This window comes from Ambystoma mexicanum, chromosome 7p, assembly GCF_040938575.1.
Source record: "Ambystoma mexicanum isolate Mex_15411 chromosome 7p, UKY_AmexF1_1, whole genome shotgun sequence".
Classification (NCBI taxonomy): Eukaryota; Metazoa; Chordata; class Amphibia; order Caudata; family Ambystomatidae; genus Ambystoma; species Ambystoma mexicanum.
Genome location: NC_090939.1, coordinates 967865919 through 967893774, shown reverse-complemented (window position 1 = coordinate 967893774; position 27856 = coordinate 967865919). Strand labels below are relative to the sequence as shown.

At 47.0% G+C, this 27856-nt stretch overlaps 1 protein-coding gene across 2 annotated transcripts in view; it reads left to right on the top strand.

Moving 5' to 3' along the window:
* The first annotated feature begins 5265 nt into the window (after positions 1 to 5265).
* CEP97 (centrosomal protein 97) overlaps positions 5266 to 27856 on the top strand; it is a 1492335-nt gene continuing 1469744 nt past the window's right edge. For both annotated transcript variants that reach the window (XM_069637315.1, XM_069637314.1), the window contains exon 1: positions 5266 to 5375. In XM_069637315.1, the coding sequence (XP_069493416.1) occupies positions 5333 to 5375 (43 nt within the window). In that variant the 5' untranslated portion in view covers positions 5266 to 5332. The remainder of the gene's footprint in view (positions 5376 to 27856) is intronic.

The following is a 27856-nucleotide window of genomic DNA, read 5'->3' as shown; positions in this document are numbered from 1 at the left end:
TCTCTAAAATTGTTTGGGTTGATGGGGGTTCTACCTGGTTCTAAGAGTGGGGTTGGCAGGGCGGGGTTGGTGCTAATCTTTTGCGTTTTTGGCTGGGAGTCTGGTGCACTTGCTTGCTGCATGGTCACCGTTGCAGTTTGTGCAAGTGTGTTTTTACCAGCATTCCTTCCTCCAAGTGCATAGGTTTTTTCCAAAATTCCAGCATGGCATATTGGCTTTGGGTGAGTGGTTTTTGTTCTGCCTGTGGGCATTAGACTTAGCCGCCCATGGCTGATTCTTACGAAAGGGCTGTTCCCCCTTTTTGTGTTTTCATTGTCTGAAAATCTGGGGCCCTGTGCACTTTTGTTATTTTTGGGTGTTGTTTGGTTGGTCTCTTCCTCTGATGGAGGCTCGGCGTTTAGCATGTATAAGTCATTCTGTACCTCGTCCCATTCTATGGCTGGCCTCTCTGACATGCTCCGCCTGAATCTAATATCATATGCTAACCAGGTTTTTCCTTTTTGAGCGATTTTTACTTCTCTGATTTTGTCCATGTATGCCCATAGTTTTCTGCCGACGTGGGGGAATTTTTCCTCGTATATAGTTGCCAGGATGGCGAAGGATTGCAACCAGTTGTCCCAATTCTGCTCTACCTGGGCGTTTCTGGCTATTGCTTTCTCCTCTATCTTTTTTGGGATCCCTAAAAGCATCTCTCCCTTTTTGTTGGACTTCTATGAGTGAAAAGATTTCAATGAACTCTTTTGCCCATATAGCTTCTTTGATTGAAATGTCAATGTTCCATGCCAGGCATCTTTTGTATCTATTCAGGATTTCTGTCTGGAAGGATTTCAGCTTTTGGTCTAATTGGGCACTGCTGATCATGACCATGTCTGATGGGCTGTTGTTGCTTGTACCTGTCTGGCATGGTGCGTTTTTATTGGGGGTTGCCCATGTTTTTAGTGCACCTGTCGGGTCTGGTGTTGCTGCTGTTGGAGTATGACCTATGGCGGCTGTTGTTGCTGCTGTTGGGGTGTGGGGCAGCGGTGTTGATGGGGCTGGTGGTGTTGTTGATGTTGGAGTTGTTGCGGGTGGAGGGGGGTTTACAATAATGTCAGGTTCTAGTGGTATGATGGGGCTTGTAGGCCCGGTCCCGCCTGTTGGGAGTGGTTGTTTACCCCTAATTTCGAGCAATAATTGTTGCATTTCACTCATGCTTTCACATAATTTTGACAGTTTTTTGTTTTTGTTACCTTTTCCCGTGCCCTCTGTTGACTTCCTTTTCTTTGGTGGTGGTGGGTTGTCTTCCTGGCCGGGTGGCAAGGGCACCCTTTCTTTTGGTAGGCCATACATGTTTTCTCTGACCCAAGCCCAGCCATAATGTTCGGCTGCTTCAATTGCTGCTAGCAGGTGAGGAGATTTAGGTTTCGGCAGCGGGATTATGGGTTCCTGCTGCGGTTTCCGTTTGGGGGCCATTGTTCTTTGCCTGTTTGAGTGAAGACAAAGGCACTTTGTTTAACTAAAAAGTAGTTTTTTGTTAAGAAATTGCACTTTCATGCATGCTTTGCTTGTTCCCAGAAGAATTTGGGAAAGTACAAAGTTTTACGCCTAACGATTGCTGTGATGTTGTCCGTTGTGGGTAACTGGCTGCTGCTGGCCTGTATTATTGTCAGCTTATGAGCGGATGATTTTTTATATATGTTTGTTAACTTGTGCCCCAAAAAATGTTTGCCTTTATATAAAGCTACAGGCCCTCAGGTATCTGATCGCTGCTTATTACCCTCAATGTGTGATGCTCAGTCTGTCGACCTCGGAAGGATGGAAGGCTGAGTTTTGGCCCAGCCAATATTCAAACCTGTGTTATCTAGCTCTGCATAGGTGTTGAAACGAGTGCTCTGCGCCTGAGCCACTTCACTGTGCCAGGTTTTGTTTAACAGGGCCAGATTTTATGGAAAATTATTCCGAGGAATTTGTTTTAAAACTGTTTTTTTGTTTGTGTCTGCAGCTTTATTTGGATTCGAACTCCGGGCTTTGGAATGTCGAGCCCGGCTCCTTAAATGCTGCGCCACAGACGTCCTGCCCCGGGTTCATTGGTCCTGGAAGGCTTTAGTAGCCATGGGTGGAACTCGTGCAATTGTTTTGTTCCTGTCTATTTATAAATTCTCACTTGTTTTCCATGCCTAAAACATGTGTTACTGGTTGCGTCTGACAATATTAATGCTATGTTTCTTGTGTCTGTATACATTTTTTAAAACATTTTTAGAATGTTGGCGTTGGTGGATTGGCTCGAAATTCCAACCTTTCCAGTACAACTCTCGACCCTTGCCAACTGTGCTACAGAGACTAGTAGGGTCTGCGCGGTTAAATGTTTGTATAAGTGTTCCGCGTTGGCTTGCTTCCAAAGTATTGTTTATTTTAGTAATGACCGGCCTGAATTCTGTTGTTGCTTCGCAACCCAGCGCAGGGGCACACTTGCTTGGAATGGAATTGACACACCGCCTGCGCCGGGCTGCCCGATTGATTCTTCCTGCCGCTTGCTCGACTGCAACACACACGTCGTCCGCTTTCTGCTCCGCTGGTGTTCCTTGTATCCTTCCCGTCACCGCTCTCCATGCTGAGATTCTTTGAAAAGGAGCAATGTTCAGATTTAGGAAAAAGAAAGACGCTACGGTAGAAGCAAACTTTCAGAAAGGTAAGGTCTGCAAGTACAGGAGGATGCTGAGCAGACAGCAAACTTCCCAGGCAAAAGAAGCAAAGAGTGGAGGACGCTGAGTAAACAGCGAACCTCCTGTTTGTTTGGGTCCCCGTTCAGTGTCCTCAAACAGATTGTGATTTATTAGGGCTTGCTGACCTTATTTATCAGACCCAGGGGAGCCCTAGGCCTTTGTAGTGCGTAGTGGGGGCTGTAGTCCAGCCCCCAGGCGGTGTAGCCGACTGTCTGACCCCCCCGGAGGGGCAGGTCTTTTAACCTGTGCCCTGCCTGACTGTTGTTACTTCCAGGTGCATTAGCACCTTGTTGCTTTGGGAAGGGTGAGGTGATTGTTCACACCTCACTCTTCCCTTGCATTGTGTGGCAGAGACTGCGTGTCTCTGTGTCCGTGGGGGGAGAGGAGTAGGCCTGGAGTGGAGGGGGGCTGCCCCTCTCCCTGGCCTGCCAAATGGTTACATCAGTTACCCTGCCTCGCCTTGGGCGGCCCTGCGGCATTGCCCAGAATAAGCATCCATTTCGCACTACGAGCCTGATTAACAGAGACTTTTCCTATGGGATTGTGGCATTATAAAACACTTATGTGAATCAGGCACTATGTATTTTCCTTTTCGCAAGTTGCAGTTTTAGCATGTTTTTTTCTGCCGTTGTCTCTTTATGATCATCTCAAGACATTCCAGCTCAGTGTCCTCGGTCACTTGACAAAGTCCTCGTGCCTAAAAGCTTGTGTACAGTGTAGACATGTTTGACCATAGCACATAAAGTGGCCCTTGATTTAATTGTGCCACAATTAATGCTTTGTTGTAATGTGTCTATCTTTCCTATCTCCATGGCATGCTGTTCAGGATGTTTGTTTGCATGTAGGAGGTTAATGAGTGCTCAGAGTACGGGATGCCGTGTGAGTGCGCTGCTTTCCCTGCGCTACTCTAATTTCTTTAATACACGTTTATGAACCCGCCCAATGGTATGTATTTTGCCAACCTTTGAAGCCTGAAAAGTATATCCACGCAGGCTCGACATTTGGCCAACTTTGCACCAGACCTGCAGATGAACTGGCCTGCTGTTAAATCTGTTACCAGTTGAACGGTATCCACTACAGAGGGTAATTTGCTTTCTGGCTTTGAGAACCTTCAGACATGTAATTGCTCCTTTTACTGTAGCTGGTATATAGCCAGTAAACTAGCTATAGCTGGTAAGCTAGCTCAGGGGGTTGAGCACTTGCTTCTGCAATGTGTGTGTGGGATCTGTAGGTTGCAAGTTTGAATACTGGTAAGGCCAACTCAGTCTTTCATCCTTCTGAGGGTGATAAATGAGAGGTTGGGTGATATTATATGTATATTTGTTCTATATAAAGCACTTAAGTGTAAGTGCTACATAATAACACATCATTATCATTTGGCCATGGGCATCTGCTTGCATTCACAGTAATTTGGTAATATTGGCCTATTCACACTGATATTAATGATCCATTCTTGTATGAAATGATTATCACCTTACGGTGATATTGCAACCATATTTTTCGTAGTGTGCTTAGGAATAATGCTATGTGATGCCACTTCCTGTTTTGTCAAAGGGTCAAAGGTTGTGTTCCATTGCTTCCTGTGATGACACTTTGAGATGAGGTCAAATGGCATCACTTCCTCTGATGTCATCAGAGGTCAAGGGTCCTGAGATGTCATTTCCACTACCCCTGGCATTTTAGTGAAATGTCATTCCTGATCACAAGACCTAGAAGAATCACTAGAAGTCGAGACCACCCCACCAAGGGAGAAGAGCAACCAAGTACAAAGACTTTCTGATGGAGTAGGCTCAAGCTGCTCTACAAAAGGAGGTATGTGGGGAAGCAGTCTTGTGGAATTTCACACCGTCAATATCTCGCAAGACTAAGCTACGAAGCATGCACAGCAAGAGAAGTGTGCCAGACCTGGAGCAGACCAGTAGACAAGCGGACGTTCCCCGGCGATCCTCCTGCGCTTAGACCTGCAGCCTCACTCTCACACATCCATACATGCCAACCCTCCTGATTTAGGCGGGAGACTCCCTAAAATAACTAGCACAATCATGCATTCCTATGGGCAAATGTACGTCTCCCGATTTCGCTGTGGAAAGCTCGCTCCCAGGTGCGTCTGAATGTTAGCATGTATGCACATCATCCCCACTGAGTGGCATCGATTGAAAGCACAATCCCACAGCACTGAAGTAACTGCAGTGGTTGCTTAACAGACATTGTTATTTGAAGAACTACTTGTGTTCAGTGCACCTACTGCCAATAAAGATTTAAGTACACCAACCAAGTGTCTAGCTACTTGAGCCACAACAGGATAGTTCTAGTTTTCATGTTCAATGTCACTCAGAGCAAAGGTAAGAGGAAGTGCATAGATGAGTAGAGGAGGTGTTGAGGCAATCATGAACTTCCTTAAGTTAATATGGAAAATATGTAATTTCCTAAACAACAACCAGAAAAAAGGAGTACTCTTCGCCTCAGCGTGCAGCATCTTATTTTTAACCTATCTACATCATTATGGATGGTTGGCCTGTTTTAGGCTTATTTTGCTAGTGCGTGTGGTCCTTTTGCGCTTCTTTTCAGGATGCACTGTGCATGTTTTATACTGTGACCAGAAAGTGCTCGTAGGGTTACCATCCGGAACAATGGCTGAGAAAGAGGAGGCTTTAGAACCGCTTCTGACATCAGGTATCTGGTGGGGCTGCATGGTCAGGCGAATAAAAATGTCATCGTTGTGGAACAACCTAGAGGAATAGACTGCGATCGAAGAAACGTATTCTTTTTTTATTTTATTATTTGCATACTCCCTTTCATTCGTTTTGAGGGATTTGGGGTGAGAACATGATCGACCTTTTGGCTATAAACGGGAATATCCAACCTGAGTATAAGTATGTTCGATATACAGAAAACAGGATGTGGGAGTCCCTCGAGACCGGTTTGTTTTTTGTTTCCTGAGTAACTACTGTTGGAAGTGCTGGCTGGTGGTAATTGTAGGCTACCTTGTAACATTTCAATACGCACATCAAAAAAGTGAAAGGACAAATGGTGCACATTGTGAGCAGGGCCGTTGTATCGTCACTTTTTGCTAGATATTGCAGAATATAGTATTAGACAATGATTATTAAGTGCGCAAAGGCATCATGGGAACTAAAGGCGGGAGACAAATAAACAGTTATGTTAATATTTACCTATGTGGAAATATCAGGAGTACGTTTTTTTTGGTTGAAGTAGCAGACAGTGTGGTGAGCAAAATACCTTGTATTACCTTTTTAATTTGTGCAGATTAGGAATAGTGAGATAAAAGGATTTGGCTGGGAGCACACACTATGGTTAAGTGTAGAAGCTCGGATTTGAGAGCAGTCTGCAATTCAGGAACTTCAACACATCTCTTCCCAAATGTAATTGGTAGAAATATTGTTTGTAAAAGGTATTTTTTAAACTTTTGTTTAAAAACAACGTCTGACTGTGGGAGGCATTGTAAAAATATGGTGATTGTGTTTTGCAAACGGAAGTAACTGCGGTTTTTGCACACGTTTCCCAGTTTGTTTGTTTGGACATTTATATAGCGTTACAAACCGTCGGGTATCTGAGCGCTGCTTATTTCCCACAGTAGTTTTGACTTTTTTATTGTATATATTTGGCCATTTCCAAACTAGCAATATGCTTTCATTTCAGAAGCTACAGATAAGGATTATTTTGGTTGGCAAAATAAATAAACTCCAAGCAGGTCCCAAGGATGCCATGTTAGGGCAGGGATTGACCCTGGGGCAGACAAGGCAGGATTGCTGTATAGTGCGATAGACTCTACTTACCTGGGAGATCTTGAGTCAGCAAATTAAGCAATTTAGCAGGTTTTCAAATGTTAACAAAATGAGTGGGGTTCAACGGTTGGGGCAGAGGGGTGCAATAATATATACATAGGCGCTGATGGGGGCAGGGACGTAGTTGGGCCCGTTTTCCTTGCCATGCTATTCTAAATTGATCCAAATCACTGGTTGTGGCAGGGTGACGTGTTACCATGCATTTTGCAAAATTAGCACGTGCTGCTGACTTCTAAATGGGAAGGGAGCCTCATTAATGTGCTGTTTCAACCTGGGGATGGGTACAGCGCCCCTGCGTCACTCACTGTGGGAATCTCTGCCCTCATAATGAAATTTGAAAGCGGCCAATCATTAATATATGCACATTAAGTGAACGTATCTTAAATTGAAATAAACCAGTTTAGTTCTATTGACCTTACCCCTGAGAAGAAAGTGCACAAGCTCATTTGTCCCAAAAAAAAGAATCAGCTGGAAAATTGACCTGAGAGGGGAGAATTTCCAATAACTATGCTAGCAAAGTATAAGAGGTGCTCACCCTTTAAACCCAAAAATGTATAATGAAATATTGCTTTGAAAACAAACCACAAATGAGACCTGTGCTTTAATGAGGCAATGTGACCCGAGATGGCCGGCTGTTCCTGTAGGTAATGGACCGCTTCTCACAGCGCCGGCCCTCCGAGTTGCATATTGCCATTGGCACCCATGTAGTTTTCTATATGGCACTCATGTTTTTTTTGTTATAAAAAAAAAGAAAATAAACGTACCTTTCCTGCGCTGCCCCAACCAGGCCACGCAGTGCTGCTGAACGCATCAGTCCATTTTACATGCTGATGACTTTGACTTCATCAGCATGGAAAACGGGCTGAGGTTACAGCAGCACAGCCGGTGCAGGAAAAGTACGTTTCATTTTCATTTTATTTCTAAAAACACTATTAGCACTCATGTAGGAAACTATACGGGTACTATGGTGAAAGGGGAGCTGGGAAGGACGAACTGGCTGCTCGGAACGCAGGCTTGTACCATACAGTACAGCCCACGTTCCAAGCCTCTTGATTGACTGACTGGAGCCACAGTGGAGCACAGGATGCTGACACTTATGTGGTCTTGTGGGTAAGCATCTGCAGTGGAAACATGACAAATGTATGAAATCCTAGTAGCCAAACACTTGAGCAAGCAAACTGTTTTTTTGAATGCCAAACTCAAAAACAACAAACAGGGGTTGCGTCTGCCCTCCAAATAAATTAGGCAGATGCTGTCCACCCACCTGTATCCTTGAGTTGACGTCATCTTTCCTCCCACGGAGGAGTTCCCTTCAATATCTCATCAAAAACTCATACAACATGACACAGCGTCGTCTTTCTCCCTAATGGAGGAGATCCACTTTACTAACCAATATAATCAACCAAAACATGCTCAATTTGATCTTTTCATGCACTAGTACACTTGCGTGTTCTAGGACCTCGGAGTCCACTCAATGCTGAGTCTCCCCTCTCAACTGCCTGTCCCACCCTGGTCACGGTCAGCCCACGGGATTAGGCAGACTTTTGTGAAACTCAGCGTCTGCAAAACCTCCTCGCTTAGTGCACTCAATCTGGTCTCTGCATCCCGGTTGCGCGCCCCCAAGGTGTACGACAGGGAGACAATAGCCTTGTCAGGGAACTGGAGCTCTCGCTGGGGCCTCCAGGCTATCCGAGAAATAATCCAAAAATATTCCAAATAATTGAGTGTACAAGTTTTGTTAAACAAAAACAGCTGGAAGAAAAAGCAGACCGCTCCATGGAACTGAACTGGAAACCATTTTCTCAAATTGCCACTTTAAAAGACCACCTTTTTAAAGCAGAAAACCGCCAACCAACAATTTCTACAATTGCAACATTTAGTTTAATTCTTACATGTTGATTAGCTGCTAGTCATCCACACCCTATAGAACCCTATACGTTAATCTGATTGGAGGGTTCCCTTTTCACAACTAAGAAATACCGCCTCTTGATGACAACATACTCTGCTGGGCAGCACAAAACTTGGCATAATGATTGGCTGGCATCCTTCATAGCGCAAGGTGATAAAATGCTTGATGCTAATTGGGCCCCTATGTTGGAGACAGCACAGGTAGTAGCATCTCACTGAAACCAACCAATGATATGTGTGGAAATCAGTCAGGGCAAAACTATGTTGCAGCCCTAGAGCACTCGATAACCTTCTCCTGATTGAATCCCCTCATCCCTTGCCCCCTTCTCACTCTGTACCCCTCATGTTGATACATGTGCCAACTATGGGCTCAACCTTCTAGTTATCTTCTGACGATGAACAACTGCATGAAAAAACATGTGCGCGGCCCTGCTGCTAGAAATGGATTCCTTCTATTTATTCATTCTACTGCACTCTTTTATTCCTGTCCAAATGCTGTGTGGTCAATGGGGCGCTGTTGCTCCCCTCCTAGTGCGATATTTGGCATTGCTACAATTTGAGTCCCCTCATGCATCATACCGTTACCTTCACGATCACTGTGTATTCATTAGTTTATCACCTGAGAAGGAACCTGCTGTTTGGAAAGCAACTTCATGCCCTTGAGAAAATACTCCCTTGCAACAATTATTTGGACTCTGTTTGCTATCCCTTTCCATCTTGACCTTCGCTCCATGAGCTTCTCTGCCCAAGAGTGAAAATAAAAACCAATCAAATGAATACTGCAGCCTTTGGTATTGGTATTGTTTATTTATATAACACCTATACACAATTTTACAGGTGTTTCAAAGCGCTCAAGGAGGAGGGGAACAGTGGAAAAAATGCAAACAGTCATTCAGAGCTCTTGAAATTCCGAATGATTTCAAGTCTGCTCAGGGCAGTAAGGTACAGGAAACCAGTGCATATGTAACATATAACAGTGTAGATAACTTTCAGGTCTGACGATCCTTAGTTTTTCAAAGTGCCTTACACAAAATAGGGTAGAAAGGTGGAGGGGCTGGGGGGAGGGGAGGGGAAGGTAGCACAGTCAGACTACTGTACAATACTAGGTTTGAGTGGGCCATACAGTTCATTAGCTAAACCATGATCATTCTGCAACTTTCAAAATGAACAGGTCCCAGTATGGCTGTCCTCTTGCTCCCTGCAGCAACAAACAATGCTACTTAATGCAATTCAACCCACATAATAAAACCAAGTCCCACCTACCTTCCCTTTTACCTACTTATAGGCATACTTACCCACGTTCCCTCTAAAACTACCCCTCTCCCCATGTGTTTTGTGCATCGCCCCCTCCCCTACCAGCTCCTTGATTTGTGGCGCAGCTATGTGTATATTCTAATCAGCCTGTGTGCAGGGTCAGAAATGTGCGACAGACACAAAAATATTGTTTTCTCATGTTTGCCACTCACTAAAATAAAAAGAGGTTAGATAATCATCTATCTTTCCCTATCCTCATGAGGATGTCCCTACCTAATAAACTAAAGAAAGATGACCTAGTGTCCAAAGAATATCTGACGCTCGCACTAACACATAAACCAAAAGTATACAAGGAATATTTGGCTTTCTTCATTTCAACAAAACAGTGCAAAAGTTCAAACTTATAGGTTTTAGAAAGTACTCCTTGTGACCAAGGTTGAACTCCCTTTCCCCTGCATTAATTCTGGGATACCGTTGGAAAAGTTCTGATTCAACCAAGTTCTGTTTACTTCAACACAAAATGTCACTACGTCCGTTGTGAAGGCATCATGAAGCAAGACACAGGCAACAGATTCAAATTTCAAAATCAAATGGTTTATTAAATCAAATGTTAGGATGGTTGAAGGCCATGCTTGCCCTATGCTTAAGTGGGATTTCCCTACCTGAATGAAACTAAGGAAAGTCTGAGTCAAAAAGTTCAATTTAAAAGTGTTTCTGTCGAGACCCCCCCCCCCACCGGCGCCGACAACACAGAGGATCCCATCGTCCCGCTGCCGCTAACCAGGTGAGCGGGGGCTGGAGCGGTGGGCGTCGAGACCTCTGCCAACTGTCTGCGGGGCCTGTACTGTCATAAAGAAGCGGCCCTCATCGTACTGCCTGCCCACCTTTCCGCTGACGGTGTCGCCGCCTCTGCCCGCGCCCCCCTATGAATGATCCCGCTGGCACCCCACGCAACCTGTACACATAAGGGGGCCGTGATCGCTCGCTTTCACAGCCTTGCCGCTCCACCGCTGACTCTCTGCTATCCACGGCGGTCCCCCACCTAGCTCTAACCACCTACCGCCACCGAAGGACACTGCGTTTGAGCCTGCTGGCCCTGGCCCATCCCAGCTCTCCACCCTACCCATAAGTGGGCCCTCACTGCAACCGTGCCCACCACAACGACAATGCCTAGCAGAAATAAGACGGGGGCCCAAGGAGGCACAATGGACAAATACACTAAAGCGGTCCCTCGAGATGACACAGCCAGCACACCATCGCTACAGGACGAGCCAGATTTAACCCAGCACCGTGCGGTCGAGGCCCCTGACCTCACCCTACTAATGGAATCCATGGCTAAAAACTTTGCCTCCTTCCATGAAAAATTAGACGACATCAATGCTAACGTCGCCTCGCTTAAGGCTCGAGTGGACCAGGCAGGATCGAGGATCACCGAGGCGGAAAATAGGATCTCCGGGAACGAAGATAGCATCACCGCGCTCCAGGACACTGTGGCCTCCCTAACGCGTGACATGAAAGGAGTCAAGGCGAAGTGTGACGATCTGGAGTCGCGCTCCCGTAGGAACAACTTGCTCATTATCGGGGTCCCCGAAAATGCCCTCAAGGGGCGGATGGAGGATGCAGTGGAGAAACTCCTCAAGGACCTGCTGGACGACCCTGCTCTCTCTCCATATTTCACGGTCGAGGGGGCTCACCGGGCCCTGGCTCCACGGCCCAGACCGGGCGACATCCCCAGACCCATTATCGCCAAGATTCTCAACTACCGCGACAGTGATCTCATCCTCCGTCTGGCGCGGGAAAAGGGGGACCTGCGTTTTGAAGCCCATACGGTTAGAATCTTCCTGGACTTCTCGCTGGCAGTGCAGCAGGAAAGGCGCCAGTTCCTAGGCATCAAAAAGCTGCTCCGGGAGCGCAACGTCCCCTACGCCATGCTGTTCCCGGCACGACTAAAGATTACCAATGATGGTAAGATCTTCTTCACTGTCCCTGACGAAGCGGTGAAGTTTATTGAACTACATATACCTCTCCCCGGGCCGCGAGCCGACCACACGCCATAAACTACACAGCCTACAATGTTCTCAAACTGTCCACGGATCCGTGACTTTTTGATGTGTTGATGGCAACCCCACCATGTCCACTCAATAACAGCGGCCTCTTGCCATGTGTATGCGGGCCACGGGCTAGCTCCTGCACTGCTTCTTTGCCTTCTCCCTCACCTGCGACCTGGAGCTATCCCTGTGCCCTGCTCTCTCTTGCGATGTCATCTTGCCAGAGCGTCTTCTCTGGTTCTCGGAGGCTGTCTATGATACCTGTTTTACCGCAACAATACACTCGGGACAGCGTCTGCTGCCCCCACATCAAGCCACACATGCCGGCCGCATGGCACTAGCGCCCCCGTTGCAGTTGCAATGTTTGCTTTCACTTTTATTTTGTTCCTCCTATTGACTGGCCCCTGTTGGGCTAGGATGTGGCCCTATCCACGTTGGATCTGGTCCTCCGATCTTTGGTTCCCGGTCGGAGCAAGCCCATGGGGCATCGGGTGTGTTTTGGGGTGGGGGAGCTGCATGTTGGGGTTGGGTAGTGAGGGTGGGGGGTGCCGTAATTGGGGTTGTGTTAACAGTTAAAAACATGGCTGAGAGACGCATGACCTTAACACTGCTGTGCACACGGCAGGTGCATGAGGGACAATCCTTACGAATACTACTACTGGGATGTTCCATAATATATTGCAATGGCTTTAAACATTGTCACATGGAATGTTCGCGGCCTAAGCAATTTCACTAAGGCCTGCAGGATAACTGCCTATGCCCAGCGACATGGTGGCAAAATCTTCTTTCTCCAAGAGACCCACGCTCTCGGGCTCCTAGCAGCATGTCTCGCCCCCACGTGGGGCAACAACAGATTCTACACGAAGTACTCCACCCAATCCAGGGGGGTCCTAACCCTAATCCATAAATCAGTCCAGTTTTCCCTGCGCTCCAGCCATATTGACCCTGAGGGTAGATATGTGATCCTCCATTGCTTACTCACTAATATGAAATGCCTCCTATTGAACACTTATGCCCCGAACTTTGATGCCCCTGAGTTCTTTGACGCCATCGCCACCACGCTTCTGAAATACATTGGGATTCCCATCATCTGGGGCGGGACATGAATTTGATCCTAGACAAAGACCTGGACAGGTCCGGGACGGCCCGCAGAGCCCCGTCACGCGCAGCCCACAGGCTACACGCCCATATCGACACAATGGATTTCAGAGATGCATGGAGAGCTCTCAACCCACAAGTTAGAGAGTACACTTTTTACTCATCGGTACACGATAGCCTCTCCAGGATCGACCTGTTCCTCATATCGAGCTGCATGATGGGCAGGGTCATGGAGACCAAGATACTACCGTGCACACTATCGGACCATTCACTGGTAACACTCCAGATAACACTGGGACACGACCAGCCCCCCCTGCTCCTCTTGGAGATTTAAGTCAGAGGCCCTGCTAGACATAGTATTTAAAGCCGATATCTTAGCCGATATCAACACCTTCTTCGAGTGCAACAACAGGCATGACACCTCTGATGGAGTGCGCTGGGAGGCATTCAAAGTCTTCATCAGAGGGATGTGCATATCTAGAGAGGCTGGGGTCCTCAAGGCCATAAATTAAAAGAGCTAGAGAGGGCATATGCCTCCTCCCCTTCCCCGGCTGCACTGGCACAGATTAGAGCGGAATTAGAAACATTTGAGTCCCACGCCCTGAGAGAGGTTCGGTACTTCGCCCGCCCTGTGGCGGCTAGGAAGTATGGTGAGGGGGATAGGCCGGGTTGAACACTGTCCGGACTGGTCCGTACTGAGGGGGGCAGGAATCGCATTGATTGCGTCAAGGACACACGAGGCACCATGTGCTGGTCCGACCAGGAAATCCTCGGGACATTCACCACATTCTACACGACCCTATATGGCCCACAGCAAGAACACTGCCTGCAAGACACTGACGTCCTATGAGATAAGATCCCCATGACCCTCCTCTCCCGTGCGACCAGTGACCTCCTTGAGGCCCCTATCACCCTCGATGAAATAACCACGGTCATCTCGAACTGCCCCAGGGGCAAAGCGCCGGGCCCCGATGGCCTCACCTCGGAGTTCTATCGAGAGCATGTAGCCATTCTGGCACCCAGATTTCTGGAGGTGTGGAACGAATCCCTAGAGTCAAACATCCTACCCCCATCCATGCGTGAGGCGCTTATAACTGTACTACCCAAGCCAGGCAAACCATTGGACGAATGTGGGTCTTATAGGCCCCTTTCTCTGATCAATACTGACACTAAAATATTCGCCAAGATCATTGCCAATAGGTTTCTCCCCATTATGCCCCACCTAGTCCACCCCGACCAAAGTGGCTTCATGCCCGGCAGATCTACCGCCCTAAATATCCGTCGCCTGTTCAATGTTCTGGCTAGGATTGACCCCAATGCACAGGCCGTGGCAGTCACCCTCGATGCCCAGAAGGCATTTGATATGGTGTCCTGGCAATACATGTGGGCGGTGCTCCACAAAAGGGAATTGGCCCACGCATGAGGTCGTACATCAAACTCCTCTACACAAGCCCTGCTGCCGGATTCCTGGTCAACTCCAGGGCCTCGGGCCCCTTTGCTCTCCACAGAGGTACCCGCCAGGGCCGCCCGTTTTCTCCGATACTCTTTGCGTACGCCATAGAGCCGATGGCTGATAACGTAAGGGACAAACATACGCGCAAAGGTATACGTCTCCGTGATACTCCTGAGATCATTTCTCTGTACGCCGGCGACGTGCTCCTATATATTAGAGACCCGGCTGCCCACCTAGATCCGATATTGAGAGACATAACCAAAATTGGCACTTCTCGGGCTTCACCATAAATTATTCTAAATCTGAAATCTTCCCGCTCACCCCGTCCACTACACAACCGTCCTGCAAATTCCCCCTTCGATGGTCACCGGGAGGCATCAGGTACCTTGGAGTGCAGGTGTCCCTCACTAAAGATTCACTGTTGGCTGACAATTATGCGGCTGTGGCACCGCTTGCTGAGGCTCAAATGTTGAAATGGCGCAGTCTCCCACTCTCTTTGTCGGGTAGACTATCTCTAATCAAAATGATTATGGTCCCTAAATTTCTCTACGTCTTTGCAAATGTGCCGATCTGGCCCGGAAAGCGATATTTCAAGAATCTACATGCTGCGTGTGCCCAATTTCTGTGGCACTCGGGCACGGTTCGTAAGAAATGGCAACACTTGACTCTCCCCTAATGCAACGGGGGCTTCACCGCCCCCGATTTTGCCAAATATTGGACAGCCGCGCAGGCCCAACACGCCACATACTGGTACACATTCTCTGACCCCCCCCCGCATGTGAAGCTCGAGAAACTAGCGAGCGAGAGTGTTAACACCCTCTCCCTCATCCTCCATCACACATATCATGCCGACGCCCCGGCAGACCCTGTGGCGGCCACTGTTAGAGCCTGGAAATATATCTTGCGATACAACCTGACCACCCCCCGTACTACAAATGGCTGCCCATCTGGCAGTTCCCGGGCCTCAGCCCTACACATAAGCTTTTGATGAAACACTGGCATGATCTAGGCTATCGAGCCCTGACCGACTTTTACCCTGACAGGAAGTTTATCACTCCGCAGACGTGGCGCCCCGGACACCTAGGTACTGCATTGGAACTGCTACAATACTACAGGCTGAGAGTGGCGTTCCGCGCCTGGTGGCCCTTATACCCAGATGAGCCTCCAGACTCACCTGAGATCCAGTATATATCCAACTCGGCTGGTGCTAGGGGGATGGCATCCGTGCTGTACAAACTGTTGATGGCCGACCCCACAGACGTGCCAATCAAGGCGCAAGATATGTGGAGTGAGGAGCTGGGCCTCCCCATCACGGACACAATGTGGGGGAAAATGTGCACACACACCCGGACCACCTCTCTAAATGCCAGGCATAGGTGTATGCAATACAAGCTCCTTAACAGACTATATTACACACCTCAAAGACTGGACAGGTTTGCACACACCCAGGCCCGCACCTGCCCTAAGTGCGGTTCTCCTGCTGCAGATCATACTCGCATGTTCTGGTCCTGTGACGCGCTGGGCCCATACTGGAAGGCCATAATTGAAGCTCTTTCAGACATCACAGCGTCCCGTATCCCTGCAGAACCCCTAGCTGTACTGTTCGGCCTGTGTGATAGCCCGGAATTGAGGAAAAGGTCTAGGTTTCTCAATGTTGCCACCATAATAGCCAAAAAATGCATATTACAATGTTGGAAGCGCCGATTTCCCCCCCCCCCCCCTCTCGTTTGAGATGTGGATGAGGGCCCTCACCTGGACTCAATCGTGGGAGGAGGACTATATCAATACCCTCCCGCTGGCCTCCCGCCCCAGGAATGTGTGGACCGAATTTTGTACATATTTAAATAACAAAGATGACCTAGAACTATTGTCCTCCCCTCCTCCTGGTGATGTAATCTAATCCACTGCTGTGCCGCTTGGAGCTGGGCAATGGCCCCACCGATATCTACCTAACATTCCCATTTATTGCACTATTATGTATATACCTGTCACTCTTGCTATGCTGTACATTGTGTTGATTGTCTGTTCTCTCACCATGCCAATAAAGAAAAGTTAAAAAAAAAAAAGTGTGTCTGTGTCCAAAACCTATCCTTACTCTCGCAACTAAAGCTAAACCATGTGTAGGGATATCAATAATCAAAGAAATGGTGATCAAAACCAAGTTCAGAGCATCTTCCAGCTTTTGGCTTCCTTTTCAGCTCCCCTTCGCCAAGTTCATGACAGTTCCACAAATCCTTGAGGTTCCCTTCCCCAAGTTCAAGCAGTACCATTCCACACAATCGTCGGGGTTCCTGTCCCCAAGATCCAAGCAACACAGTTCAAAAGAAAAGGATCTTGAGGTTGTGTCCTCAAGACAATATTTGCAGTTCATCAAGTCTCAGGGTTCCCTTCCCCAAGACTTTTAACGTAGCAACTTGTTTCAATCTTAATGTTCAACACAACTCTAGATCAACTTGACCATCCTTCTGGATTGCATCAAGTGTTCCCTTTATATTGCTCCTTCTTAGTTTGTTTCACAATGTCTCTGGCTTTCCCAATTTTAGGGCTTCCTGGTTTAGGTGCAGTTGTCCGACCACATGGTCCACCCATCACAGGTCAGGCAACCAGGAACCCCAGGCTCTTCAGCCCCACACAGGTTCTTATGCATTTGCCCCGGTGCATAGATTGACATTCACTTAGCTTCTCCTTGTTGGCCTCTTGGCTTTATGTGCAGGTTCACACTCTCCTGGCTTCTCCTGTTTAGCTTCATGGCTTTGGCAACAGGTGTCGCACATTTCATGACAGTCTTGGCCCTTGCTGCATTGTATCCATGTCACGATGCCTGCCCCCAGACATCTGGAACAGATCCATCTATCCAGGGAACAGGCATCCATGAAGACCCAGGAATTTCCAAAACCCCGTCTAGGGGCTATATGGGTTCAGTCCTGGCGCGTAAGCGCCAGGCTCATATTGCGATCTTTAAACTGTGCAGGTCATTATTTGTCTGGAACTATGCCAAATACCTTCGGATCAGTGAAGTAACTGAAGTTCTGCGCGCCCCTGCACTCAACGCAGGATGGAGACTTCATCCTTCCTAACTATAAGGTGAAACTTTACGAAGGGGAATACTAGAAGTTTTTGGGAAGATAGTGTTAGTGTTAACCCTTCTACCACGGGTGGCTAATTCCCTTTACTGCTTCTAGGAAAATCCTCTTGTGGGCCAGGCAGACGAAACTGAGTGGGCAAGTGCAGTCGATCATCACTTCGCTACGAGTCGCACTGGTGGAGATCGCAGCAGTCCAGCTTCGTTCGGCGCCCCAGTGTAATCCAGGTGAGCGTGACAGAACGCAAAGCCTTATTACAAATCTCCACCCGGGCGTCATGGAGACCTCAGAGACTGACCAATTAGCCCAACTACTGGGGGAACTTGGGGCTGAAGTGCATTCTGCCCGTCAAGAGACTAATGCTCTCAGGAGAGAACTGATTGTGGCAAAAGAAGGTACGGATGATTCTGCCAGACAATTACTTCAAGCTCAAGCAGGACACACACCTTTACCTGGACTTGGGGGAGCTCCTGCCCAAGCTCAATCAAGTAATCCAGTACAAGTGATTTTACCAGGGACATTCCCTTTAGCACCACCTGAACGCTTTGCGGGGGACCCTAAAAGGTGCGCCGTGTTTATGAACCAGTGCCACCTGCACTTTTTATGTAGACCTGAAGCCTTTCTGAATGACCAAGCAAAAGGTAGCCTTTGTACTATCGTATCTCAGCGGCAGTGCAGCCGATTGGTCTATTCCACTAGTCAACCAGGATGACCCTCTTCTTCGGGATTTTCAGAGTTTTCAACTAAGCATGGAAAGACTCTTTGCTCGACATTCTCAAGGCCAAGCTTTGGATAACGAACTTTTGTCCTTGCATCAGGGCAACCAGGATTTGCTGACCTACATTGCAACTTTCAATAGGTTGGTGGTAGAAACCGGATGGCCAGAAGTTAAGCGGATTACGCTATTTCATTGTGGGCTACGAGGTGAACTAAAAGACGTTTTAGCACAAGTAGTGACCCACCTCAAGAATGTGCTGAATACATTGACCTGGTTGTTCAGTTAGATCACAGACTTCAGAATCGAAAGGCTGATCGGGCTAGATTCGAGAATTGAGTATTGGTAAGACCTAGGGACAACGTCACCCCCAAAGGAATTGATGTACCCATGCAAATTGGGGGGGGAGTTAAAGGACCTTTGACTCAAAAAGAAAGGGACAGAAGGCGACAGTTACAAGTATTGTGGAACCTCAGGGCATTTTTTTACGGGATTGCCCAGCGAAACCACCTAAGAAGGTGGTAGGAGTCGCCGACAAAAGCAATATGGAATCAGAGCCGGGAAACTACCACGCCTGACAAGCGTGCGGGTCAGCTTGCCGAGCATGAAGGACACTCGGATCTCGCACCTAATCATACCAATGGTCCTTATAGATCGACAGCCATTTCGTATGCACGCAGTGAGAGCACACATTGATAGCGGAGCCACAGGAAACTATGTGGATCAAGAATTGGCTACAAGGATGAACCTGTCTCTTTGCGAAAAAAACAACTGATGTAATCACCACCGTCTATGGGACCGAAATAGCTTCTGGTCCAGTAACTCATTCAACTATGGAGATGAAACTGTTGGGTCAAGATGGGCATCGAGAGAACATGGCTACGGTTACGAATCCGACAACTCAGCTACCCCAGGAATACCAGGAATTTCAGGATGTTTTCCAAAAAGACCAAGCAAACACGTTACCACCCCACAGATCATACCAGATTGCCAGATCGATCTACCTGGCGCTCAAGTCCCATGCAGTAGAATTTACGCCCTCACAGAACCCGAAAATCTTCGTTTACGGCAATATTTGGATCAATACCTAGCTAATGGCTTCATTCGCCTGTCCAAGTCTCCGGCAGCATCGTCTTTATTCTTCGTTCCTAGAAAGGAAGGGGACCTCAGGACTTGTATTGACTATCGCGCATTAAATCAAATAACGGTAAAAAACCGATACCCGTTGCCCCTGATCCCAGAACTACTGGACCAAGTGAAAGATGCTTGTATCTACACTAAGTTGGACCTTCGAGGGGCGTACCATCTGGTACGCGTAAAAAAAGGCGACGAATGGAAGACTGCCTTCCATATCAAATACGGATTGTTCGAATACCAGGTGATGCCTTTTGGGCTTTGCAACGCACTGGCAGCTTTCCAGTATTTTATGAATGATGTCCTTCGCGAACTCATAGACGTCTGTGTTGTTGTATACATAGACGACATCTTGGTATGCTCTTCATCTGAACAAGACCATGTGAAACATGTTTGTGCTGTATTAGAAAAACTATGTCAGCATAAATTATATGCAAATTTGGAAAAGTGTGTTTTTCATACTTCGGAAGTCGAATTCCTTGGATTTATCCTGACCCCAAATGGAGTTCGAATGGATTCACGAAAGGTGGATGCAATCCTCAAGTGGCCCTCACCTACCTCAATTAAAGGGCTAAAGAGTATGCTTGGATTTGCACATTTTTACCGCAGATTCATTCCTGATTTTTCACATGTTATACACCCCATCACTGCTCTTTTGCGGAAGAATAAATGCTTCCAGTGGACTGAAGAAGCAGAAAAGGCCTTTCAAAACCTAAAACAGAAATTCACTTCAGCACCTGTTTTTAAAGCACCCACGCCCAGAACTTCCATACCTGGTTGAAACAGATGCATCCAGCTTAGCCATGGCCGCTTTCCTTTCCCAAAAGGATCCTGAGACTGGTCAACTTCACCCGTTGGCATTCTGGTCACGGAAATTTTCAGCACCTGAGTTAAACTATGCAGTTGCCGATAAGGAATTACTGGCCATCAAGTCGGCGTTCAAGGCCTGGCGGCATTATCTTCTCGGAGCTCGACACACCATCACTGTAATCGCGGACCACAGGAACTTACAATATCTGAAGACGGCCAAGGCTCAATCATCATGCCAACTTAGATGGGCCTTATTTTTTGCGGAATATGATTTTGTGTTAACTTGCCGACCTGGTTGTCGAAATGGCAAAGCAGATGCTTTATCTCGTATTGGAATGGGAGAAGCATATTCAAATCCAGAACCAGTACCCATAATCTCAGAGAGAAGAATTCTTGGAATAACTACTCTACAGAATCTGAACGACGTCCATAAAGAGATTCAGCACCTTTTCGACCCTGCAGCCTTACAAAGCTGGTTAAACAAAGGCAAAGATTATTCAGTCATCGATTACCTACCATACTATCAAGGACGTCTTTACTTACCAAGGAAAGAACTACAAGAACATGTTATCTCCAATTATCATGGTTCTTTGGTAGAAGGGCATCCTGGGATCGCTAAAACCGAGGCCAAGATCAAAAGACAATTCTGGTGGCCTACTTGGCGGAAAGACATTGTCATTTGTACTGTCTTGCGGTATTTGTGCCCAAAATAAGACCCAGAAGAAGAAACCAGCAGGTCTATTACAACCTTTGGACATTCCACCTACGCCTTGGCATACCTTATCCCTTGACTTCATTACTGACCTTCCCCCATGTAAAGGGTACAACTCCATCCTAGTAATAGTGGATCTTTTTTCCAAAATGGCTCATTTCATTCCATTAAAGGGTCTACCTTCAGCCTCGACCTTGGCCAAAGAATTTCTAGAACATATTGTCCGAATACACGGATTCCCCTCCGTACTGTTTTTCAGACCGGGGAAGTCAGTTCATTTCTCAATTTTGGAGGAAATGCTGTCAATTGGCCCAAATCGATGTAAGACTATCAACCAGCCACCATCCTCAAACCGATGGTCAAACTGAGAGGACCAATCAAACACTAGAGCAATATCTACGGTGCATGTTACATCAAACCAAAGGCAATTGGAAGGAAATTTTGTGGATATCCGAGTATGCCTACAACAACTCATTGCACTCAGGAACAGGACAGAGTCCATTTTACACTATATATGGACGGCATCCTCGAACCTCTGAACTCGACCCGCCTCAACACTTAGAGATTCCCGGCGTGAGCAAACTACACGCCACTATAACACAGGCCTTTAAAAGTGCAACCGAACATCTGAAACAGGCTAAAGAGAGATACAAGAAAACAGCAGATCAACATAGAAGCTAAGCTCCGAAATACCAGATAGGAGACCAAGTTTGGCTAGCTTCAAGACGCATACATTTAAAGGGGACTCGCACCTTTAACCCCAAGTATTTGGGACCTTACACTATGAAAGCCATTATTAATCCCGTGGCTGTCAGATTGGAGTTACCGTCAAATATGCAAATTCATCCAGTCTTTCATATTTCACTTTTAAAGCCAGTACATCCAGGGACAAGACTAACCAATCCACCTAATCCCATCCTAATAGATGGAGAACCAGAATTTGAAGTAAAAAATATTTTGGACTCAAAAATAGTCAAATCAAGACTTTATCTGATTGACTGGAAAGGTTATGGTCGACAAGAAAGGTCATGGGAACCAAGTGACAATGTTCATGCACCTCGACTGGTGAAAAGGTTCCACCAGAATTTCACTGACAAGCCGGGGCCTGTAAGGAGAACCGCCTTAGGAAGGGGTATTGGGGGCAGGGGGAGTGCTGTCACGATGCCTGCCCCAGACATCGGAACAGATCCATCTATCCAGGGAACAGGCATCCATGAAGACCCAGGAATTTCCAAAACCCATCTAGGGGCTATATGGGTTCAGTCCTGGCGCCGTAAGCGCCAGGCTCATATTGCCATCTTTAAACTGTGCAGGTCATCCTGCAAAGAACTCACATACAGGCCATCATGAGGCCATGAAGGGACTACTTTCCTTAGGAACTATTTTACTACTTGGGTGTGGTACTGGAACTCTTTACCTTAGAACTACTTTTTTGATGCTATTTAAACCACGCCGAAGGGCAGCACACGCTTCGCGTTATTCTGCATCTCAGCAGCGTAACGCTCACCGTGTCTGCAGTCCAGTATTCAGTATACAGCTACACCCGTTTGTGTCTGGAGCCGATCCTAGAGAAAAGGAAAGAAGAAGAGAAGGTTAGAACAGGAAGATTCCCATTTGGTCATCATCTTCTCCTGGAACAGCCACACCTGTGAGAAAGGGGGGAAAAAACATTTAAAACAACTGCGTCGCATTGCCAGCTGCCGCGCTGCGCCATACTCGCCTATCATTAGAGCATCTTCACGACCCAGCGCAGTGCCCGTTGAATCGCCGCTCGCAACATCAGCATCTGAAAAAACAAGAACAAACAAAAGGTGAGCGGGGTTCCGCCAAAGGCATTCACTTACTTACCGCAAGATACTTACTTGGCATATTACCGCTCGAGGCAGCGCTGGTCACCATTCTACGCTCGACATTTTCACAAAGGCGCCGCACCTGCAACGAAGATAGAGAAGTATTGATTAATCGCACTTGGAACAATATTGCTTGCTAAACAGTGCTTGGTGCAAACTGACTCTTACCAAGGTGCTACCTTCATCCATTGAGGCAAACTCACTCCTCGGACCACGCTGCATGGGGAAAGGTATGAAAGGAGCATGAGTGAATAAACAGACATTTGAACTCTAAAAGAACTATACATTTGGTTTACACACAACTTACCTCAGAGTCATTATTTGTCTGGAACTCTGCCAAATACCTTCGGATCAGTGAAGTAACTGAAGTTCTACGCGCCCCTGCACTCCAAACGCAGGATGGAGAGTTCATCCTTCCTAACTATAAGGTGAGACTTTACGAAGGGGAGTACTAGAAGTTTTCGGGAAGATAGTGTTAGTGTTACCCCTCTACCATGGGTGGCTAATTCCCTTTACTGCTTCTAGGAAAATCCTCTTGCGGGCCAGGCAAATGAAACTGAGTGGGCAAGCGCAGTCGATCATCACTTCGCTACGAGTCACACTGGTGGAGACCGCAGCAGTCCAGCTTCATTCGGCACCCCCGTGGAATCCAGGTGAGCTTGACAATCCATTCATAAAGTTAAATCTGTGGTGGTCTTATTTATTCCCCACCGTTCTTTCATACGTGCACTTTATAGGTTGCTTTCAAAGCGGTACTCTCACTTTTAACTTCCATCCACTAATAGCTATGCACACAGATCATTTAGTTCGGTATTCAATATGCATGATTTAACTTTACTTCAAGTTTTCATTCAGTTTGGTATTCAATACCATTCATACGGCACTTTGTGGTTTATGCGTAGCCCCTAGGAGCGCCCCGGCTTCGAGTGTCATTTCCCTGCACTCACCGGTCTTCAGCATTCCGCTCCGGCGGCCTCGCTTCGCCGGTTGGTGACCGGTCACAGCGAGCCCCGCTCGCACTGTGTGTGCTTCCTTGCACGTATGCTGGCAGCTCTGCTCTTTTTCCCCGGACACGGATTGGGTCATTTCTTCTTTCTTCCATGTTCGCAGCTCCAGCTGCTTGTTGATCACACACGAAGGCTGCCACGCCTATGGAAATCTCGCCCTGGGCTCCATAGGTCCTCTTGGACTTCTGCCAGGCTTCCTCTCAGGTCCCATCACGGCTGCCTCCTCGCACGCAGAGTACCCTAAAGGCCTGCCTGTTTTTTATCCTCTTGCTGCTCTCTGCCTTTCCTCTTATTCACCTGCAACCACTTGACAGGTTGCAGGTGTAACTTCTCAATTGGATTTGCCTGACTGTAGTTAGAGAGACATGCCTGAAGTTTGCAGGCATCTTCCTCGTCCCAGTACTAGCGTGGTGAAAGGAGTTACTAGTGTTCATTACTGCTAGTCCCCTCTTCCTCGTCCCAGTACTGTCATAGGTAAAGTGAGGGAAAATGAGGGGAGATGTTTTACAACAGCCCATAAAGTCCAGGGGAGGGTTAGGTTGGTTTTTAATAGGGAAAGGGGATGCCCTGTTTCACCTACTTTACCCTTAACCCCTCTCTTCTTCACCCTCTTTCTGGTGCTTCTAGTTTGGTAATATCTTCTGTTGTGTTCTTGGTCAGTGGGATAGGGATATCAATACCCCATAACTGCCTCCGGGATAGAGGGTTTCTCCTGAAATGGAAATGCTGGCTATCGTGTCTCACCTGAAGACATCTCATTCCCAAACCCCAACAACCGTCTACCCAGGTGATCCAAAGGCGTTGGCCTTTCTCTGTCTGCCAGAGAAGGGACCCAAGGTGTTACTCACCGGACGGGAAGTATACCAAATCGGTGGCCGGAAGGCACAGGACTGAACTATTGATTGAAGAGCTAGGTCAGGGCCTCCAACCTAGCCTCCTCTCTGTGAGGGCACAAGACCTTTTTAACGATATGACTCTGCTGGGTAGGACCAGGCAGAGGGACTGATCGCTCAAAAGGGTGGGGAGGACACGCCGCCAAGAACCCAGCTGTAAAGGAAAAACAAGAGGTGAGCAATTGGAAATTTAAGAAAGATCCCTTTCCCTCGATACTTCTTTCTAGTAGTACCTGAACTATGCCCTCCCCTTGTTTTGTTTCAAGGCCACCGGAACCACCTACAAGTAAGAGAGGAAAATGTAACCTATCCTGACTATAGTTGTCAATTAGATAAGGAGAATGGGTAATCATACAAAAAGAAAACCCTTACCACTGATGTGCTGTTAAATCTGTAATGTCCAAAGAGTTCATGAAAACGGAAGTGCAAAATAACAAATGGGTAGGTTAGTTTGGGAAACTAAACCCGGGCGGAACGAGGGCCGCACTAGAGTCGGGTAGGTGCGCTATCCGCAAAGCGTCCCTGTGCACTACTGAAGAATGTCCAATAGAAGTCTGATTGTGGAAAGAGGATGGTAACAGCAACAATAAAGGACACAATTGAGTTGGAGTTTTGCAGGTGATATAGTTCAGCGGCAAGGTACAAAGAGTACAGGAGATGTGCTTGTTAGCAAGTGTTGAAAAGAAGAGTCTTACCGATGCCGTGATCACAAGGTTCCAAAAGCTGCAGGCAAAGGCAGTCCGTGAATGAGGAAACAGGTCTGGTACACGGGTAAGTAGTTGTCAAAAAGCGGCAGGCAAAAGCAGTCCGGGAAAGAGGAAACAGGTCTGGTACACGGGTAATTAAAGTAGGATTGAAGACGGAACTTCTAAATACCGGGATGCAACTTTAATCAGAAGCAGCGTTCCGCCCGGTTCCGAGGTTTAAATCGGGAAGGAGAAGGCGGAACCGGACGAAACCGAGGTTCACGCATCATCGCCTCTGAGCTGACAGCGGGAGGCGGAAAGCTGGGAATTGTAGTCCAAACTTGCCGCAGAGTGCTGCGGAGTGAGCCGAAGCCACTATTTTCCAGGACAGTTGCCAGTGGGCCTAGAATGGGTTTGCAATATGACGCATACCCTTACGGAGGGCAATAACCTTCCTGCGGGCCTGCCGAGGCGTAACACAAGGGGAGTAGATGTTAGGATGCCCTCAGGTTTCTCACACCTTCCAATTGGTCAAGTAAATGTCTCTTTCACAAACACTTGTTCATAAACCAAGGCAATTGTTTTCATCGGATTGCAAAGCAATTATTGCCACATTAGACCTATTCTTCAAAAGGAATACTTTTGTCAGGATAGGACAGCAACTACCTTTTGGTGATGCAACAGTTTGTAAAAAAGATAAGAGTTAACAAGTTCTTTCAACCACACCCTTTTGCCACAACTACACTTCTTCAAAACATACTTTTTTCCTGGTATACTCGCCTGCCAGGGCTAACTACTACTGATCCCTTTCTACAACTACATTTTGATCTTAATGGCAATATTTGTTCCAAGATTCTCCACACCAGTATTCCAGGTGAGGCAGGCTGAACAATGGCGGCCTCCTCTTTTATTTATTTATTTATTTATTTTTATTATTTATTTATTTTTTTTATTTATAGATTCTTGACTCTTGGCAGTGTGGGTTACAGGTTTCTCTGCATTATTATCCCATAAAAGGGGAATTGTGCCATTGTCGCCTCTTTACTTTATTTGTTCGGTATTCAAAATAATTGGTTACTGCCAAATGTCCTGCTCGGAGCACCCCAGGGTCATCCTTTGCTTCAGGCCAACTCATCGGTCTCATTTGGCGTCTCTGCTTCACTTCTGTTGCTGTGGTGGGCAGTCTGCGTTCTGCGAACTCCATGGCCAGCTCCTGCGTAACTTCATCGGTCTGCCTGGGTCTCTGCATCCTCCCGCTCACACTGAAGTAACTCATGTCAGGTTGGGAGCACGTCTTCAGGCTCCTCTTCCCGTTGCCGTCCACGACGCTGCTTCCTGCTGCGCACACTCTGCAATACCGACTGCCTTCTCTCCCCACGTTGGCTTCAGCTGGTGCTCTTCCTTCTGCTTATGCAGCAATCCCAGACCTCCGGACTGCTTCTGCCTCTACTACTTCTTCTGCGCCTCTCACCAGCTGTAGTTTAAATGTCCCACTCGGGTGCATTGCTCTACAAAAACTAGACTGCACATTCTGTTCAATAGCACCTCTGATCCTCATTGACTCTTGGTCCTCCTTCATCGTCCCAGTACCACAGGTATTATGGATCTTAAAGTCTGTAATGGATTGCATAGCAGTCAAATTGGTTTGCTCTATTTTACAATATGCCATCAATAATGAAGGGAGGATAGGGGAATCATGATTTTAAAGGGGTCTCCCATTCCTCTTCATATGACTCCTTACCTGACTACTACTGCTTGGGGCTGCACCCGTTGCTATGGCTGGGGGGTTCCTGGTTTCTTGTCTGGTCTTTGTGCCCAGTGTCCTACATAATACTACCCCAGGGCCAGAATAAGTTAGCGGCTGCCTTCCCATAGCCACATGAGAGGAGGCCCATACCTGGGTCTTATTGATGATCTCACTAGATTCATCACACCCGTGACATCACCAAACCATCTGACCACCGCATTACTACCTGGGCCTAAGGCCTTGCTAAACTGCTTTTCGTATCTTGTACTTGCGTCACCATGTGGAACGCTGAAACTGCACCTTCACAACACATACCAATGCATAGAGGATGGTTGCAAATTAGAAGTTACTCAGAAGATACATAGGGTTAGTTTAGTATCAAGTAAGTCAACCATAAATAGTTGAAATAACTTTGATCTTAAACACAACTATTTATGGTTGACTGACTTGATACTAAACTAACCCTACATGTTAAACTATTTGCTCACCCAGTGCCGTTGTGACAAGGGTTCTAAACCCCCTTCACTGATAAATAACTGATAATAAACAAATAAATAAGTGATAATAAACAAAAAGCAACAAGCTTAACAGGGGAGCATAGTTCTTTGTTAAATCATGATTTTAAATTCCAGAGAAGTCTTCAAATAATATTGAAATGTGTCGCATAGAAGACACAACATAGTCTTACATTAGATCAAGTAAATGTAAAAATAAAGAATGATCAGATAAATGAAGAAAGAACAAAATAAAAAAGCAAGAAAAAATAACAATTACCTCTTGGATAGGGTTACCTCTAATCCTAGATGGTCTAAGGGTGTCTGTTAAGCCATTAAGGATGGCATGTCCACGTGGGATACACATGGACTCCTCTTTAAATGTCACACTAGAAGTATCTTTCTTGTAAGCTGAATGATATAGAAGCAAAGAACGTATAGTTCTTGTGTGTAGGA